Consider the following 17,901-nt stretch of genomic DNA (forward strand, 5'->3'; position numbering starts at 1 on the left):
TATACAACTCATTATCAAAATATTAAAATTAACACTTTAATGTGTAAAAATAATTTTTTAAATGAAGATTCAAAATCAAAATTTAGCCAAAGTTGAGTTTTATTATATTATCTCCAATTCTATCATATATTACACATATATCTCATTCAAAAGGTTATAGTCTTATAGATAGAATCACGTAATTTTGGTATTTACATATTTTGTCTTTGTTTTATAAATTTTCTTGTATTTCGAAGCAAATCAATATTAAGTATATTATAGTTTACATTGTATACCATATTCACTAATAGTAGCAAATAGTCCTATATTATAAAAAGATCGATGTCATTCGACAATCAAATTAGATTAGAGTTTATAACTTCATAATCTCGAGGAAATTTCTAGATCAAACAAATGGTGGCCTAGTTTTATATACCATTTAAATAAACTGAAGGAAAATATATATCCATCGATTTTAATAATTTATTGGGTTTGCAATGTGGCATGTATCGAAATATGGAAAGTGGCGATGTATATAAGAGAGACAAGAATTCATGCAATTATCAACAAAGACAAATGTTTGACAGGGATAGATGCATAGGAACCGTAAATAAATATCGTAATTCATGTCATATAATTTTTTATTATTATATTTAATTGGATATACATCATTGAAATGTTTATTTAGTTAGGTTTGTTTGGTAAGATACCTAAATTGAATATTTTAAAAATCGAATCGATTTACAAAATTAGTCAAAACTCACGATTTACATTTACTATATCACAATAAATGAATAAAGTATAATTGTACTCCATTATTTTATGTTAATTGATTGACGGAGAGTAAACTTTGTCCCATCTCACACACATTCATTGAATACAAATTTTATTTCGTTGTACATTCATGCTTTCCAATTACATTTTATAAATTATAGTATTCGAAACGTGCAATAACAAAATGGAACGTTAAATTATATGAATTGAATATATTTTTTTATTATTATGTTTTACATTCATACCTTCCAAAAATATTGATATTAGTACATACAAACTAGTAAATATATTCGTGACGTGCAATAACAAAATGGAATATTAAATCATATGAAGATCTAAAAGAGGGTTTTGTTAGAAGATATATAAAGCATCAAAAAGTAAATCCAAAGTTAGGGCAAACAAAATTAATTATTGGATTGTCACGAGTGCTTAAAAAATACTAGTACATAATTAAGTTCTACGACATCCTATTGTAAAAAATGTATTGCACACATTTGTCATATGCGTTTTTATATTTAGAAGAAATTCTTTAATTATGGTGATGCCTTTTTAATTTTATAAATTGGTTGATGATAACTTTGTGATCAATGACTTAACTACTACTACTATATGAAAACCAGGCAGTTGGATCAAATCCTAATTTATTACTTCGTGAAGATATCAAAATAAATTTAATTGTGATTTACAGTTTCACATATATACAAAATTAAGACATGGTTAGTTAAATGCTATTTTTTTTGTATAATCGATAATAGTTTAAAATATGCATTTGACTATTTAGTCTAATTAAAAAGATTGTAAATAAAAGAGTAAGAGAAGAAATGGATATCCATGGCATGCGTGGAAAGCAAGGGAGAAATTAAAAAAAGAAGAGGTAGAAAGAGACTGAATGTGACGATGCATCCTATACAACAACACACATTCACACACTCGTGTATATATATATATATATATAGGGAGATGATCAAAATAAAAATGCATTTATATCCCGATTGCCCTCATTCTTTGGGCACTTATATGTATCACACACACACACAAATATATAACGGTTAAAACTTGTATTTTATGTGTAAAATATACAGAAATGTGAATGTATTTGCAAGAACACACCCTCCTTCAGATATAGTAACTTTCAATTTCATCAGGTTAGAATATCCTCCATCCATCTATCAATTACTAAGTTACTTAGCTTTTGAAATTTGAATAGTTACTATTTTCACTTGATATGTGGCTTTTGAATAGTTACTATGTTTGCTATTTCCCCTAAAAAAGAATATGGAGTACATGTTTATTGAAAAGTTATCAAAACAAAATTGATCTCAATACAAAACACGGGTCAAATCCTGACCATGAGATTTGTCAATAATTAATAAAAATATGGAAGGTCATTATTAATCAGTTTTATAAAATCCGTGTTTGAGGTTATTTTTAAATCATTTTAGGCCATCCTTACTAAAATGACCTAAAAATCAACTAACAATGACAAAAAGACCTTTGTACGTTGATTTTGTGTTTTGTATTGAAATTAGTTTTGCAAGATCAGAACCCTATGTTTGTTTATATAACTTCGGTCAAATATTGAAAAAAAAACTCTTAGTTTCAAACCTAACCTAATAAATGATATTGACAAAAACATATTATTACTAACTATTGGCCAAATTGGTTTTGACCTAGATTTGGAATCAAAATCAATTTTTTAGGTATTTATATTTTGTAGAAACTAATGTGTAATGGTTTTTATTAGGTTAGATTAATATATTCATGCCCTGTGGCTTAATTTATTTGTAACGGCAGCAATTTGATTAACCGTAGCTCTATATTCATTATTTTTTTTGGGTTAAGTGCCCTATTAGTGGCATCATATTAGTAGGTATTGCATAAATAATGTGAGAAAACCATTGGGGTCAAAGTTTTACAGCAAAAAACATTACTTTAATTTTATTTTTTTAATTTTATTATGTCCCATACATCGACGAGTTCATTAACTAAAAGTTAAAGACCATGCCTAAGTTCCCTAGGCGTAGGTGAATGAAATATTTGCTAAGTAACAAAATGTTGTAGAGGGGGCAGACGTGTCAATCCACAATTGGCTAAAATGTAAATTTATATAGTACTACTATGTGATTAATATTATTGATAGTACATACACAATTTTTTTCTGACTACGTACAAACTTGAGAATTAAGATGATTCAATATGGGTAAGAATTGAGGGACATAACGAAATATCTACATCATATTTGTTGTTGTTTTTTATTTTCTTTCACACATACACTTAAATGATGTATAAATAATGAATATATATCTCAACTGTGAAAGATATGTGTTTATTGTACACCCGCATATCATGCTATTAAATATATTAGTTTCTTAATGGCTATAAATAGAAAAAATAAGTATAGAATTTTATATACCTCCTTAATTGACAATATTAGGAGTAATATACTACTTATTAAATTTTCAAAAAATAAAGAAAAATTTAAAATAATTAATTGGGCAATATTGAGTGATACACTGAAAAATGAGAAAAAAAATTCTATAGTGGGTAAATGTAATGTCATTATCACCATCTTAATACAAACTAATACTTAAATATTTTATAAAGGAGGCATAGTTTTGTTACATCTATTTAATTCCAAAGTTTAAGTTGAGACACATCTATCAGTACGCCATCCGCAACGCATCCCTTGGTCGTCTATTATCTCGTTCCAGAGAGACGAGACGGATAAGAGACGGCGTTGCAGCCTTCCGTCTCCATCCCGTCTCGGAGAGACGCCCGTCCCGGAGGGACAGCTCGCGAGACGCCTCGCCACGCGCGTTGGCGACGTGGCAAGCTTCGGTTCGTCCGTGACGCCCACTCGCCGGCCAGCGAGTGGGCGCCGTTTTTATCCGAAAAATGTTTTTTTTTTATTTTTTTAAAAATTCAGGAAAAATTCAAAAATAAAAAAATTTCCAAAAAATATACTATTCGTTTATAGGCGTTTTTTGCAAATTTTTAATTTAATTTTATTTTTTAAGCCTCCAATCACTTCTATAAATATCAAATCATTCCCACAAATTAATCCATCATAAAAAATATGTTTTTTTATTTAAATTATGTATTTTTAATTTTTTTAGGATTTTATTAATGAGGTTTTAAATTTTGTTAGAATTTAAGTTGTAATTTTATTTTATTAATGAAGTGTGTTTTTATTAATTGAATTTATTGGAAATAAAAATAAAAAATGAAATTGAATGAATAGTTAAGAGATGAGATGGTTAAGAGACGGATAAGAGATGTGGGTTGCAGGTGCTGTCTCTTAGTTAAGAGATGGAGTAAAAAGATATAGTGAGACCCATGAATAGTTAAGAGATGAGACGGTTAAAAGACATATAAGAGATAGCGTTGCTGATGATTGAAGACTTGGTATAGACCAAAGAAGTCGGTCAAAATATATTCTCCTTCACTAAAAAATAATCCTTCCTTCCATGATAAAAATCTCATTTTAATAGGTACATAATTAAAAATCTTATTTACTTCTATTTTTTTAAGTAAATAGACCACATACTCAACTAAATATCATTATACTCATATTCGACTAAGATTCATAAAACAATTCTTAATTTATAATGTGCTTAATTGGTAAAGGAGAGAGAATGAAAAAACGAATAAAATGTAAAATAGAAAAGAAGAGAAAAAATCTAGTAAAAATTTTCATGAATAGAAATAAGACTATTTAGTGACAAATCAGAATGAAAAAAATAGTCTCAATATAAATTTTAATACGCAACTGTTAAAATAATGAGAATAAGTGGGTGTAGAGAAAAAGATACTTCTATAAAACAATTTATAATTTCAAAAAAAAAAGAAAAACTAATTTTGATAGGCAAATAAATTAAAAATAAAACTAATTTTATAAACAGAAGAACTATGTTTAAATGGATCCAAATTTCATTAATTGTTAGAAGGTCTAATTATTAAAATACAAAAAAAGTGCAAAAAAAGTATTATTAGAGAATGATTTTTGGATTAGTTAAGATTCCCCAACACTTTTCTCTAAATCCAATTCAGCCAGATTGAACTTGCCCAAGAATTCCTTGCTCCCAAACCTCATCTCTCTCTCTCTCTCTCTCTCTCTCTCTCTCTCTCTCACACACACACACACACACTTTCTCTTTCTTAATTCTTGCAGCAAACCCATCCGCACCATTGTTCATATTTTTGTTCCTAAATTAGATGGGCTGCTGTATTGCGGCGTCTGACATTCAAAGAAGAAGAAGAAAGCAAAAAAGGTGGAATCTTTTGCATACCCATAACGCGTTCTTGAGCTACAGTGGGATCTCTTGATCCTGAAATGCCGATAACAAGAGGGTTCTGTGTAAGTCTCTTTCTTTCTACCGGAATCAAAATGTGAGGGTTTCCTCAAATTTCACGTCTTTACACTCTCTCTCTCTCTCTCTGTGTTTGCGCTTCTTGAATTGTGATGATGGTGGCTGCTGTTTCTGGAGCAGCTTCAACAACCGACCCCCAAAACCCCAAAACCACTAGGCCCCCATTGTTGCCCTCTGAAAAAGATAACAGCAATGGGGTTTCCAATAATCTCAAAAAGCCCAAATCAAGAATTGTCTCTTCTAGATACATGTCCCCTTCAACTTCTTCCACTTCAACTTCCAATTCATCTTCACTTTCCTCCTCCTCCTCCTCCTCCTCCTCCTCCTCCTCCTCTTCTAGAAGGTTCCCCTCGCCTGTGGTGTCAAGAAACTCCACCCCTATGGCGAATACGCCGGCATTAGCCTCTAAGAGGTCCGTTTCTGTAGACAGGAGAAGGTCCGTGACTGCCAGGCCTTTGATTCCTGATTTTGACCCTAAGAATGGTGGTGTTTCAGCTGCCACTAAGCTTCTTGTGACCTCGACTAGGAGTTTGTCTGTTTCATTTCAAGGGGAGGCGTTTTCGTTGCCTATTAGTAAGACTAAGGTGACCCCTCCTTCCCCTAATTTGAGTAGTGTGAGGAAGGGGACTCCGGAGAGGAGGAGGGGTAGTACTCCTTCGAGGGGGAAGGCCGATGTTGTAGGTGGTCAGGTAGAGAGTTGTAAGGTTGTAGATCAGCACAGGTGGCCAGCTAGGCATCGGTTGATGAATCCCCTTTCGAGGAGTATGGATTGTAGTGGCAGTGTTGAGGAGAGCAGTACCCTGAGTGGATCTGGGAATGTTGTTCGATCACTACAGAACTCAATGATTGATGAGAGGAGGTCTTCGCTTGGTGGTAGGGCGAGTCTTGATTTGGGCCACTCTGAGCTTCCAAATGTGGCTCAGCGATCCCCGTATGGAAATTCAGTTAATAATGAGGCGTTGATGCCATGTGACCTCACCACGTCTGATTCGGATAGTGTCTCATCTGGTAGCACTTCAGGAGTTCAAGAATGTGGCCCGGGTTCCCAAAGGAAAAATGGGCCTCGTGGGATTTTTGCATCAGCGAAATTTTGGCAAGAAACTAACAGCCGTCTTAGGAGACTGCAGGATCCTGGCTCACCTTTGTCTACAAGTCCTGGTTCTAAACTGATTGTGCCGCCTAAGTTGAAAAAGTATAGTGGTAACGGTTCAATTATGTCATCCCCAAGAACAATGTCGACTCCTATTCGTGGTAGTGTTAGGGCTGCATCTCCTAGCAAGCTTATGACACCTGTGGGAACGTCTCCATCCAGGGGATATAGTCCATCTCGCATCAGAAATGCTGTTAGCACCATTAACAACAATTTCACTGACACGCCCTCGGTTCTTAGTTTTGCTGTTGATGTACAGAGAGGGAAAGTTGGGGAGAGAAAAATCTTAGATGCTCATTTTTTGAGGCTTTTGTACAACCGGCACTTGCAGTGGCGCTTTGTAAATGCTAGAACTGAAGCGGTCATGCATGTACAGAAATGCAGTGCAGAGGTCAGAATCTTCTTATACTTTTCTCTATTAATCTATTTTGTTTCATCAGCAGACGTTCCTTTTGTTTTTGACATAATACATGATAGATATGGATTAATTCATGATAAAAAAGGTGGTGTCTCTTAAGCTCTCGATAGGCGGATGGATCGATAAGAGATCAATGAACTGTTTGTAGTTATTTCTTTGTAGGTGCTGTATATTATTCACTTGCCAACAATGTAGGGATTATAAATAGGCTCTGCATTATCTTGTGACAAATATCAGGAATGCAGCCAAAACAACCTACATCGAACATCTTATAATCCCTGTGCACGGTGCTCTTAATGATATCTATGTGAAAAAAATTGTTTTGCTGGTTTAAAATCTTATACAGTGAATTGTAAAAAATCAAGAGGAAGAGAATACTTGTTTGTATAACTTGCTTTATTTACATGTAATGCTCCTCCATAGGCTGTAATGAATAACAGACTAGTTTAGAAATCCTTATAATACATGTTTATCATAGAATCAACATTGACTAGATAATGGAGAACATAGCTTAAAATGTGGGATTTTACTGATAAGAGTAAAGGCTGGAGACTGACGAACAAGAACATAAACTGGAAACAAACTTTAAGACTGAAAGTCCACGAACAGAAACTGTAAAGCACTGAATGGAATTAATCGAACTGAAAGAACTATAAGAAAATAGTCCTCACGCAGGGGGACACGTCTAATATCGTTCTATCTCTAATCTTTTCCCAAGATGTTTTGACTCATCCTTTATATAGGAAATTATAATGAATCCTACTGCAATCAGAAAAGTAATCCTAATCCTAATAAAAGAAAATTAACTAATCTTGGAAATAAATAAGATAAAATCAAATCCTACTTAATAAGAAAGGAAATCACAAAGATAAGTATGCAACTAAATCATAAGATATTTATGCAGATCTGCCTAACTGGGACCATATCTCATCTGTATCAGTTACACTCTGTGGGTTATATCCTTGTTTTTTTTAATCTCAAATATTTGGATTGGTGCTATGTGTAAATGTGCTTATTCTGGCTTGGCTTGGATGATGGTGCTGCCTTATGAGGCATCATCTTTAATTAAAATGACTGAAACACATGTCGAAAGTTTGAAAAAGGCATAAAAAGATCGTGCTGTTGAAATACCAAGTAGTTTGAGGCATTAGGTTAGAGAAGAATGATCAATTTATATTTGTTTCCAAGTTATGACAAATCCTATGCTGTTGAAATACCAAGTAGTTTGAGGCATATCTTCTTTGAGGCTTTGAGTGTTTTCCTTCAGTTATAGGGTAGACCAAATCTAGTGTAACCTATGAGTGTAAGGGATTCCCATCTTGGAGTATGATGATCAACTTTGAGGACTGCAGAAATTTTGATTTTGCCTCCCTGAAATTATATTTAGCCTTCGAAATTTATTAGCTAAAGCCTTCTGACTTCACCAGAAGAATCTGTGGAACGCATGGATAACGAGCTCAGATCTACGTGATACTGTCGCTAAAAGAAGACACAGATTGCAGTTGCTTAGACAAAAGTTGAAACTAGCTTCCATTTTGAAAAAACAAGTAAGCTCTATTTACTGTTTCCCCATTATGTGTCATTTATTGATCATTACCACATTCTAGCTGTGTAGGTGTACATGTCATGCCTGGTAAATTATCTATATGTAGTAATACTTATCATCCATTTTACACGGTCCCAAATCGACGTGTATGTATTTTGTTCTTGGACGGTGGGCACCAAATAAGTAGGTCATCTTTGTTTTCCATATATGAAGTGGGTTTTTTTTTGTCTTGTGCAATTTAGATGACCTTTTTGGAGGATTGGGCATCTTTGGATGAAAACCACTTGATTTCTGTGGTTGGAGCTATTGAAGCTTTGAAGGCTAGCACTCTTCGTCTTCCAGTTGGCGGAGGAGCCACTGTATGTAACTTGGTTATGCATTTATTGTGTACGAAACTTTTGCATTGTAGCTTGGCCAGTCGAATCACAAAATGATTTTTTTGGCAGGCCGACATCCAAAGCTTGCAGAAAGCTATCGGTTCAGCTGTTGAAGTCATGCAAGCAATGTCAAACTCAGCATATTTGCTTCTCCAAACTGTAACTCCCTTATCTCAGTACTCATACGTTGTTCAAAATCTGACATTTTAGCGATTCAAGAAGTGACGAAGAAGTTTCACGTTTATGTCGTATGGGTCTCAGGTCGAGGAAGTGAGTTGTTTAGTGAGTGAACTGGCGAAAGTAATGAAAAAGGAGAGAGCTTTGCTTGAGCAATGTACTGACTACATTTCCCTTTTAGAAGCCATGCAGGTATGAGCCCTTAAACCCGAGAATAGTCATGGACATCGTTAATCGTTGATGATTCATTCCTGAGCTAAACATCACAGGTTAAAGAAAGTAATCTAAGAACACACCTAGTACAGTGTAATAACCGTGTACGGAAGAGCATGTTCTAAGACAGATAGAGCTACTGATTGTATCTGACTGCGCATTCTACGTGCTAACTGTGACATCGGTCGAGCTTTTAGACCTAGTGGAGGCAGCATCCGAGGTGATCGAGAGAGGGCAGACGACTGACTGACGACTAATCTTCGGAGGTATTTTTTGGTGACACTTTGGTTTCTCCTGTTGTCTCACTAACTAGCTAGTGCACTAACTAGCTAGTGCACACTTCTCTCTCTGTTTCTCATGGAGAATGTGGAGAAGTGTTGTATATATATAAATGTAATATTCTAAGGGGTGTTCGGTTTGCAAGATTGTATCCGGGATTAAAATTATAGTATGTTTGGTTCATGAGATTCAATTTCACAACTCAATCCTAGATGGATAATCATGGGATAATTAGTCTTAGCTAACTCCCTATGACTAAAATAATCTCATAACTCAGTCTAAATTATATCTTAGTATTATTTTATCTTGATAACCGAACACCACCTAACTTTGTATTGTTGTTAAGAAATTCTTGGTTAGTCCGAATTGTATATGCTACTCTTCATTTTGCATCAAGTAGTTTAATATGGGTGGAATTCAAATTTCGAGAATGAGAATGGGTGGAATACAAAGTATTGAAAATCTCAGAAACTCAATTCAAAAATTGACATGAACACTGTTTCAAAAGTAAACTCACTAGACGACAAATCTCCAAGAGTTGTCCAGCTCTACATACAAACAAACAAAAAATCTATAAAGGGTAGAAAGAAAGGCTGCCAATATATGTGTAAAATGAAAAAAATACCACACTGAGAAAATAATGAATTACTATGTTGTAATCAATTTAAATTTGAAGGGTTAAAAGATTATTATGACTTATGAGACTTAATGCACAATTATCATTATAGACAAGTTCAATTTTGTTGCTAGGAAAATTAGAGTCAATAAAATTAAGTACTAGTAGTTCTCTAAATAAGGGGTTATGGTCTCCAAGTAAACATATAATATGCGTTGAATATAGAAATGAGAAACAAAATAATTATTTTTAGCATATAATTACTTGGAAGACGATCACCTTTCTGCTTTGGAATTCATCAAAACAACATGAACACGAACACCTTTCTGCTTTCGTGTATAGTTCGTATTCAACATGTTAATATGTGTGAATAATCAATTTGTTATCACCAATGAATCACACAATCTTAGGTTTAAATAGAAAAACGATAGACTATATTTCTGCATTGATTAGAGATAGCTACCACAGAGAACTGAGTTTAGTTGCCAGCTTTGTACTCTTGTAATCGTCTCTGAGCTGAATAAACCTGAATTTGCAATCCACAAAATAATAATAAGAATAAGATGAGACGATGCAGTTTGATGTTATGAATCCAACACCCTGAATTATACCGTTTTGCATCTGTTTTTATACTTGGGGTTCCCTCAAACAGCGACGACAGACTTTCTGGAGCGACAATAAACACGTTCGCTAGGCTGGACGGACAGGATGAAGAGAAAATGGTAAATACGGGATTGTTTCGTTAACTTGTTGGAGAAAACTTCACTTACATGCCCAACAGCTCGAATTTCTCATCTACTGTAGGAGCATTGAAACACCGAACAAAGTCTGCATACTCTGATATGTCACGCTTGAGCTGCAGTCCTCCGCTACATGATTTTTTACATTAGTCAGAATGGAAGAAAATGTGGGAGTTAGTTACAACTTCACGTCTCACAACGAGATAAAATACAGTCAGGAATGCATCATGTTGCTAAATCATAGGGCTAACATGTGACAGACATTGACTCTATGAGTCCAAATATAGAGCCCTCTCAATATGCATTGACCCTATGGAGCTCAGGGCAGTATTATTTTCCCGGTCAAGCTCATTCACGGTAAAGGTTTCCTATTTACACGATCAATCTTATCTACTCAACTATGACTTTGAGCTTCTTACATAGTATATTATGAATTTTCCCTCTTCCATTGATAAATTCTCCAACATTTTATCAGAGATTCTCCCTGGTGGCTTATGTCCTCTTAGAGATATTTCACTACTATTACTATACGAGTTACGCCGACCATCACTCTCAGGCATGTAATCATCATCACATATGAATCTTCAGTAGATATATAAAAAGAATTATAAAAGAGATCAAGAACTACCTCCAGTTGAAAGTGAACTTTTCCCAATGACTCATTACCAACTTGTGCAAGCGATTTCCCTGTAACATCACCAGTTTAAAATGCTATTTTACCACATCAGTTAATGAATTTTAACTAAAAACATTATTTTCATTGATTTAAGTAATTGGTTATATCAATATTAGGGGAATGAAAGCTAAATGAAATGAAATATATCGATAGTTCGGTAACATATAACAACCCTGCGATCCAAAACAAAAGCCAATATCACTTCAGAGAATATATATTTGTCAGTAAACATCTTTACTGATTAGTGCCAAACACGAATATCGCTCTGTTTATGTCAAGAATATCAGAGATACATGCAATGAATTTACTATAGTTTTAAAACATGATAATCACCAGGCAGCTATGAATCAAGTGTAAGCTAAGCCATCACATCAACCGGAACACTCTCAACTGCTTACAAGGAAACAATCTCCTTACCAGTTCGGTGAGGAATGCCTGTTTGTTCAAACCATCAAGAGTTGTGAAAGCAGACTCAAGTACCCGGGAGAGATAGGCAATAACTCTGAAATTGGACAGAGAAACCAGAGCTTAGTATAGAAGCAACTCGGACAAGAGTAGACCGAGAATGTGACGAAATTGAAAAAAATACTCTTTCAGAAAGACAAGAAAAAGAAAAAAAGCACGTGAATGGGAATCTAATAATTGCCATACAATATATTCCTGGTATGCCGCCTAAAGAACAAACTTTAAATTGAACATCATATACACAAGGTAAAAAATGACTAAGCTTTCACACCTAGTGCAAGCATTTGTTGGTCGCTGCTCCGGACTAATGTCATCGTCAGATGATCGGAAATCTGCAGCTTTCTGTTCAGCTGATTGCAGGCGATCAACCTTACAATAACTCAATAGTCAAATAAAACAATATCTAAGTAAACCAAAAGAGGCACGTGAAAAAGGTAAGAAAATTCAATTCTTAGAAAACAGGAATATCATACTTCCGGAGAGAATTTAATACTCACCTCAGCCATCACTGTTTCAATGCACAGCTGGAGCCCCTTGTAGGCAGCAGCTTCTGCACTGGACATTGCTGATGCCATTTCTTCACAGGCAGCAGCATGTGCACCCTCCACAGGCAGTAAGATTTGAGAAACGGAGTTTGCAAAAAACTGCAAAATCAGAGTTCTTACTAGTAAGATTTGGCACAAGTTCTATAATAAACGTCAAGAAACACGACTGCAAGCAAAATGACATACTTGTTGAAGAACAACCACAATACTTCCGCACTGCTGTAGAGCAAGCATAAAAGATTTAAAACCACTTTCTCCAGCTGCAGCAGCAGTTTCTCCCTACATAATACCAAGTAAATTCTAACATTAAAATAGTTCAAGAACAAGATCTGCAAATACGACATTCATTTTTGCATATTGTAACCAGCGAAAGACTCAAGAAAGCTAAATGTATCAAGTCCTTACTATAGATGTGGATCCTGCAACTCTTCGACCCACACTAGTTCCTAGAACAAACCGTTCTCTAGATGCTGCAGCATCAGTCAGGCTTTCTCTCGCTCTTTCAAGGCCTTCTGTTATATATTGACTAACCTAAAGAAGGAAAAGGAATAAGAAGATGATAAAATAGTTTCTTAGACACCTACAGAAAGAATTCAGAGTACTGCAAGAAACTGATAATCTCGCCTGCTTCAAAAGGCATGTGAAAACGAGCCGAACGTTAGCTGCAAGAGTAGTTTCCTGCACGATAGTAAGATATAATCTACTATTAGTTAAAGATATGGAACAATTTTTGCAATCACATAATGGACTCTCTCTCTATCTCTTAATGTTTGATCTCAGAATAAATAAAAGTCGAACCAGGTATACCTGTGTTGAAAACAAAGTACATCTGGATATGGCTTCTTCGTTCCAGTGTACAAAGTCGGTAACAATGGTGACAGTTATCTGGTGTTGAGAAGATGCAATGGATGCTCCCTTGGAACGCCCAATTGTGCCCTTTGATTCAGAGGACGAGGACTCAATTCCTAGTTCCTCCATCTGCAGCATTTTCATTTTCACAGCCATTTGAAAAAACAAAGCATTAAGCTAGTGAGTATATGAATTGTGATAATAGCCACTAGGTCAGAAGGCTCTCTCTTTCTAAAGCAAGAGAGGAAGACAAAGATGGAGATCCATAGTTTAGGACGGACCTTTTCCTTATAGAGTAGCCTAAGAGAAACCTTTTCATATTCTATATATGTATCTTTGTGGGGAAGAAAAAGTGACTCAGTCAAGCCTGCACAGAAAGATAAGATGAAGATTATAAATTCATCAATGTGCTATCTACAGAATCTGTTAATATAGCAGATAATATCTTTCAGCAGAAGCAACCGTTTTTTCCAATTAATATCTCTCATGATGCCACACGATAAGAGATTCCAACAGTTAATTTATGCTAGCATTTTCTGCATAAAAAGTTTCCTTCAGTTAGACATTGTATCTTATCGTATTATGTCTCTGTCATTAAGAAAAGGTATACCAGTATACAGTTGTCTCCAGTGATAAATAGATTGCTTGATTTCTTATAATATTCTGAACATGGCTTTCTACTTTGAATTATTATCTTCTTACATGTGATCTAGTAGAGTGGATTCAACACAAGCATAAATACCATGATGAAAGAATCAAAGGAACATCAAGCCTTTTTTTATTTTTCCTGAATTTACATAGAATTCTATATGTGCACATAACAGAAAAAATATGTTCCCAAGTCAGAGGCTGAAGATAGTTGATGTTGTAGAAAATCTCTTGATAACTTTATATTATGTACCTTCAACATCCAAGTCACCACATCCCACGCTATGCAAGTCCTTAGAAAGTTCAAGCGTTTTCTCATATGACACTGCTAGCATTCTCAGATACTGAGGGTTATAAGGAAATTGTTAATATTTTTTATTCTGAACTCATAACATAATAGAATTTGCTAGCTGCATAAGGGACTCACTAATATAAGCCCTCCTTCCTTGGAAGGTGGATTAACAAGAGATGGTTTCAGCAATAGCTTCTCAAGAAGATTAGGAACTCGGTCTTCCAGGACACGCTTCATGTGTAACAAAATAAAAAAAATCAATAATGTAGAACATAATACCAAATATCCTATGATCTATGCATATTTGAGAAATATATGCAAGATATTTTGAAATTATCAATGACTTCAATCAAACCAGAATTATAGCCAGGTCTAGTTAATGCATGGAAAAATCAATCAAACCAGAATACCTGAACCAATATCGACATGACATCATTGGGGTAAGGAAATACTGCTGTTATGGTTTCTGCTTCTTTCTTTACAGTATCTGCAAGAAAGTAGTAACAAAAGCAAAATGAGTTGTCAAACACAACTCATGAGACAAGGTGGAGTTTTTCATACCAGTAATTTCTTTGTACAATGAAGAGAGCCCTTGCCCAACATTGCTAGGAATGGGTTGAGATCCAGAGTCACCAAGAACCACTTGGACATCAGCATTCATGACCTCCAAATCAAACATTGGACGTAACCCCACATAATGTTGCATAACACTAGTACCCCTGTTGAACTGAATACAGACATCACTAGTAGTATTTCAGCTACACAATCAAGCAACATAAGTTATGCATATGTTGCAAAGATAACACCCTACAATGCAGACATGCTTAATGGCACATATCTTAATCTACAAGACCAATGACCAATCCTTTAAAAAAAACATAGAAACAGATGACAATAGTAACAATGAAGGTGATGGTGATAATAGCACATAACAGGTAAAAATATAAATAGATAACAGATTGCACTAATTGATCTTTAGAAGTTTTCAGCTTCTTTGTCATTTTACAGACATGATGAAAATCCTTAGCGCAAATCTTGGACAATGCTCTATTGCAACAAAACATTCTGCCCGCCTGATTGAACAAATCACCTGCAACAAAATAATTGCACATTGTGCCATTGAACACAGATCCTTTTTCTGCGAGGCTACATCAAATCTGGACAGCAATTTGTTTTCCAGTTCTGCACACAATTTAGAACAATAACCAATAATCAAAACTAAGCAAAGGGGGGATATTAGATTCAAATTAAATGTGTGCTTCGAGAACCAGAATTGAAGCGGTGAGCTTCGTTTAAAGATTTATATACTTTGTTGATCGAACCAGATTCTGAAACACAGTTACGCTAGGATATGCTACAACCATAGGCTCAAAAGTCCTCGGTAATTTCAAGTTAAATGGCTCATATAGCCAAAAGTAGATCAGTCAACTAAAAACAAAATCATACCATTGCAATATTCCTGGAGATTACCAACTGCAACTTCCAATCCTTTGCTTGCTGTTGCATTTCCTGAGACAGTCATGGCTTGTCTTCCAGGATCTTCTTCGGCAAATGATCCTATATTGACAGCAGTTACCAGAATTTTCAAACTTTTGTAATCAAGAAGGAAATATAAATCACAGTACATGAATAAGAGGTTTATCTCAGTTCCAGGACATGATTTATTCAAATCATATGACACATTTCTGAAGAAAGGAACATGATTTAAATTACAGGAGATGGCTTTCAGTTTACAGAAGACTAATACCAAGAACTTCTATTCTCAGATTTTTTTTAAAAACTGCTAATTCTAAGATTCCTATAAGGGGTTCATCTTACTCAATTTTTGCGCAATTGATGCAGCCTCAGATACCCGGGTATCATCTGAGAATAAAGGTGAGAGTTCCATTAGGTCACCAGGACTGCTGTTAAACTCCATCAGGTACTGCAGGATGAAGATCGCTTAGCGCTATTCAAGATGGTGTCGACATTGCTAATCATCATAAGCAGAGAGGCTTTTATGGCTACACAATTGTAGTAGACACATAGAGGCACATCTGAACCTTCTTATAAAGAGTCTACCTTAATAAGATCTATTGTTTGAGTGGCATTTTCTCTCTGGGTGTCTGCACTCTGACAATAAGAATGACAGAATTCAAAAGATCAATTTCCGAAATTCAGACATGATTTGCCAAGATATATATATATAGGTAATGAAGTAAGTGAAACAGCAATAGAAGAAGTAGCATCAAGTGTTAGATTAGCTTTACATGGCAATCATCAAATGAAAATTATAAACGAATATCTATACATGTAGAGTTGCATATGGTTTCACCTGAAGATGGTCCCCAATCTTAGCAGCAGTTTGGCCAACGCTCGATATGCGGGAATCCAACCTTGCAAAACTATCGAACAGGACCTCAACACGTTTTTCGAGCTGTGTGCCGCATGAAGAAAGAAGCAAAAAACAGAAAAGTGCAGCCATACACTTCATTAAGCAACAAAGTTAAAGAGCCACCACTCTACAAAAAAAGGACATGCGTGATACATGCGATAAAAGAGCAAGAACAACTGACCTCAGAAAGTGTCTTACGGTGCTTATAATCTTGACTTGCTACTTCCTTCTTGAGATTGTTGAGTTTCCCATCAATCTTTGGGCACACATGAATATTAGAAATGAGAACTAGTAAAAGAAACCGATAACCTAGTACTTTGTTGAAACTTACCTTCTTTCTAAGATCAATCAACTGCGTACCCGAATTCTTGAATAGAGATAACAGAGCATCTACTTCGGGAAACAACGGGCTTGATATTCCTACCGAGAATTTCACAGCTTCTGAATGAGTTCGCGTATGACCACGTGGCATAACATCATTTACACTAGCTTTTTCAGAAGCATCTATTTCTTCTAAACACGATGGTAAGAACTGATTTACTAACTTCCGGAACAGTACATCAAATGAAACGTCACCCTACATTATACAGGCAAGCACATAGAAGAGCAGCCGAATCAGCTGCAATTCACGTAAAAGTGATCAAGACACATACACTCAAAACACAAACTAGTCCTCACCTTGAACTCATCAATGCTTAAAATTATTGCAGAGGCATCAATCGTTGCACCATTTTTCGTCTCTTCCATCTAAGAGAGAGCAAAATATGACGAGTACTATCAAGTATGGCTTGGGAATCACCGACTAAATAAGCAATCAGAATCGATAAATGTAGGCCTACTGTTATTGGCTAAAGTCAGTAGAAGGATGTCTATGATAGATAGCCTTTGCATAATGCGACAATCGAAAATAAAATGGTACATTGAGCTGAGCAAGCGTGCTTAAATATATCACAAAATCAAATCATCCACTACATACACGGAAAAAAATCACAATGTGTTCTTCAAAATGGAAATCACCGAAATCTACAGTATCAGTCAGCGAGAAAACATCAAAATAGAACGAACATTAAAAAATCCAACTGGAAATTCACCTGAACGGTGTTGTTGGAACCGCGAAGCTTCACAGTGAGGAATCAATACCAAAAAAGGATCTACCTCGAAATTTGCCGCACAATGTTTTGCATGTATCTGTTTAGGTGCATTACGATAGAAATCTGAACCACAATGCGAAGAATTGACAGCGATTTCTGGAAAAAATTTAGCCGCCGAAGAATTTGTGGGGTTTTTTCGCGCAAGTTTTCATCAACCGTTGCGCATGAAAAATAGCATCAATTACTTTGACCGCAGCGAGTAAATCTAAAACTGTAAAAGTAAATAGTAGCAGTACTATTTACCGCTGTGATTTTCAATTGT

The 17,901-nt window shown here is 35.2% G+C and overlaps 2 protein-coding genes across 4 annotated transcripts; one reads left to right on the top strand and one right to left on the bottom strand.

Annotated features, from left to right (window-relative positions):
* Window positions 1-4,808: 4,808 nt before the first annotated feature.
* Window positions 4,809-11,087, top strand: LOC121758936 (QWRF motif-containing protein 2-like). 2 transcript variants are annotated; one of them, XR_006041584.1, is made up of 8 exons: window positions 4,809-6,664; window positions 8,119-8,238; window positions 8,480-8,596; window positions 8,684-8,773; window positions 8,876-8,983; window positions 9,061-9,270; window positions 10,552-10,621; window positions 10,704-11,087. XR_006041584.1 is itself a non-coding variant. In XM_042154373.1 (6 exons), exons 1-6 carry the CDS (start codon window positions 5,216-5,218, stop codon window positions 9,127-9,129), a joined length of 1,953 nt encoding a protein of 650 aa, XP_042010307.1. In that variant the 5' UTR covers window positions 4,809-5,215; the 3' UTR covers window positions 9,130-9,675. The 2 variants fall into 2 exon arrangements, 1 of the variants encoding a protein (XP_042010307.1); XM_042154373.1 differs by lacking the exons at window positions 10,552-10,621; window positions 10,704-11,087 and having other exon boundaries at window positions 9,061-9,675.
* On the bottom strand, window positions 10,178-17,806 carry LOC121758935 (exocyst complex component SEC10b-like). Of its 2 annotated transcripts, XM_042154371.1 has the most exons (25): window positions 17,580-17,806; window positions 17,167-17,235; window positions 16,820-17,065; window positions 16,670-16,744; window positions 16,429-16,530; window positions 16,176-16,226; window positions 15,933-16,038; window positions 15,561-15,671; window positions 15,205-15,296; window positions 14,676-14,841; window positions 14,525-14,601; window positions 14,250-14,345; window positions 14,076-14,166; window positions 13,456-13,541; window positions 13,133-13,303; window positions 12,950-13,003; window positions 12,731-12,856; window positions 12,512-12,604; window positions 12,278-12,424; window positions 12,052-12,149; window positions 11,733-11,817; window positions 11,268-11,326; window positions 10,670-10,768; window positions 10,511-10,594; window positions 10,178-10,425 (listed from the first exon to the last, which is right to left on the bottom strand). In XM_042154371.1, exons 2-25 carry the CDS (start codon window positions 17,233-17,235, stop codon window positions 10,359-10,361), a joined length of 2,451 nt encoding a protein of 816 aa, XP_042010305.1. In that variant the 5' UTR covers window positions 17,580-17,806; the 3' UTR covers window positions 10,178-10,358. The 2 variants fall into 2 exon arrangements, with proteins under 2 accessions (XP_042010305.1, XP_042010306.1); XM_042154372.1 differs by lacking the exons at window positions 10,178-10,425; window positions 10,511-10,594; window positions 10,670-10,768; window positions 11,268-11,326; window positions 11,733-11,817 and having other exon boundaries at window positions 12,057-12,159.
* Window positions 17,807-17,901: the final 95 nt, after the last annotated feature.

The sequence above is a fragment of the Salvia splendens genome, chromosome 12 (genome assembly GCF_004379255.2).
Source record: "Salvia splendens isolate huo1 chromosome 12, SspV2, whole genome shotgun sequence".
NCBI classification, from domain to species: Eukaryota; Viridiplantae; Streptophyta; class Magnoliopsida; order Lamiales; family Lamiaceae; genus Salvia; species Salvia splendens.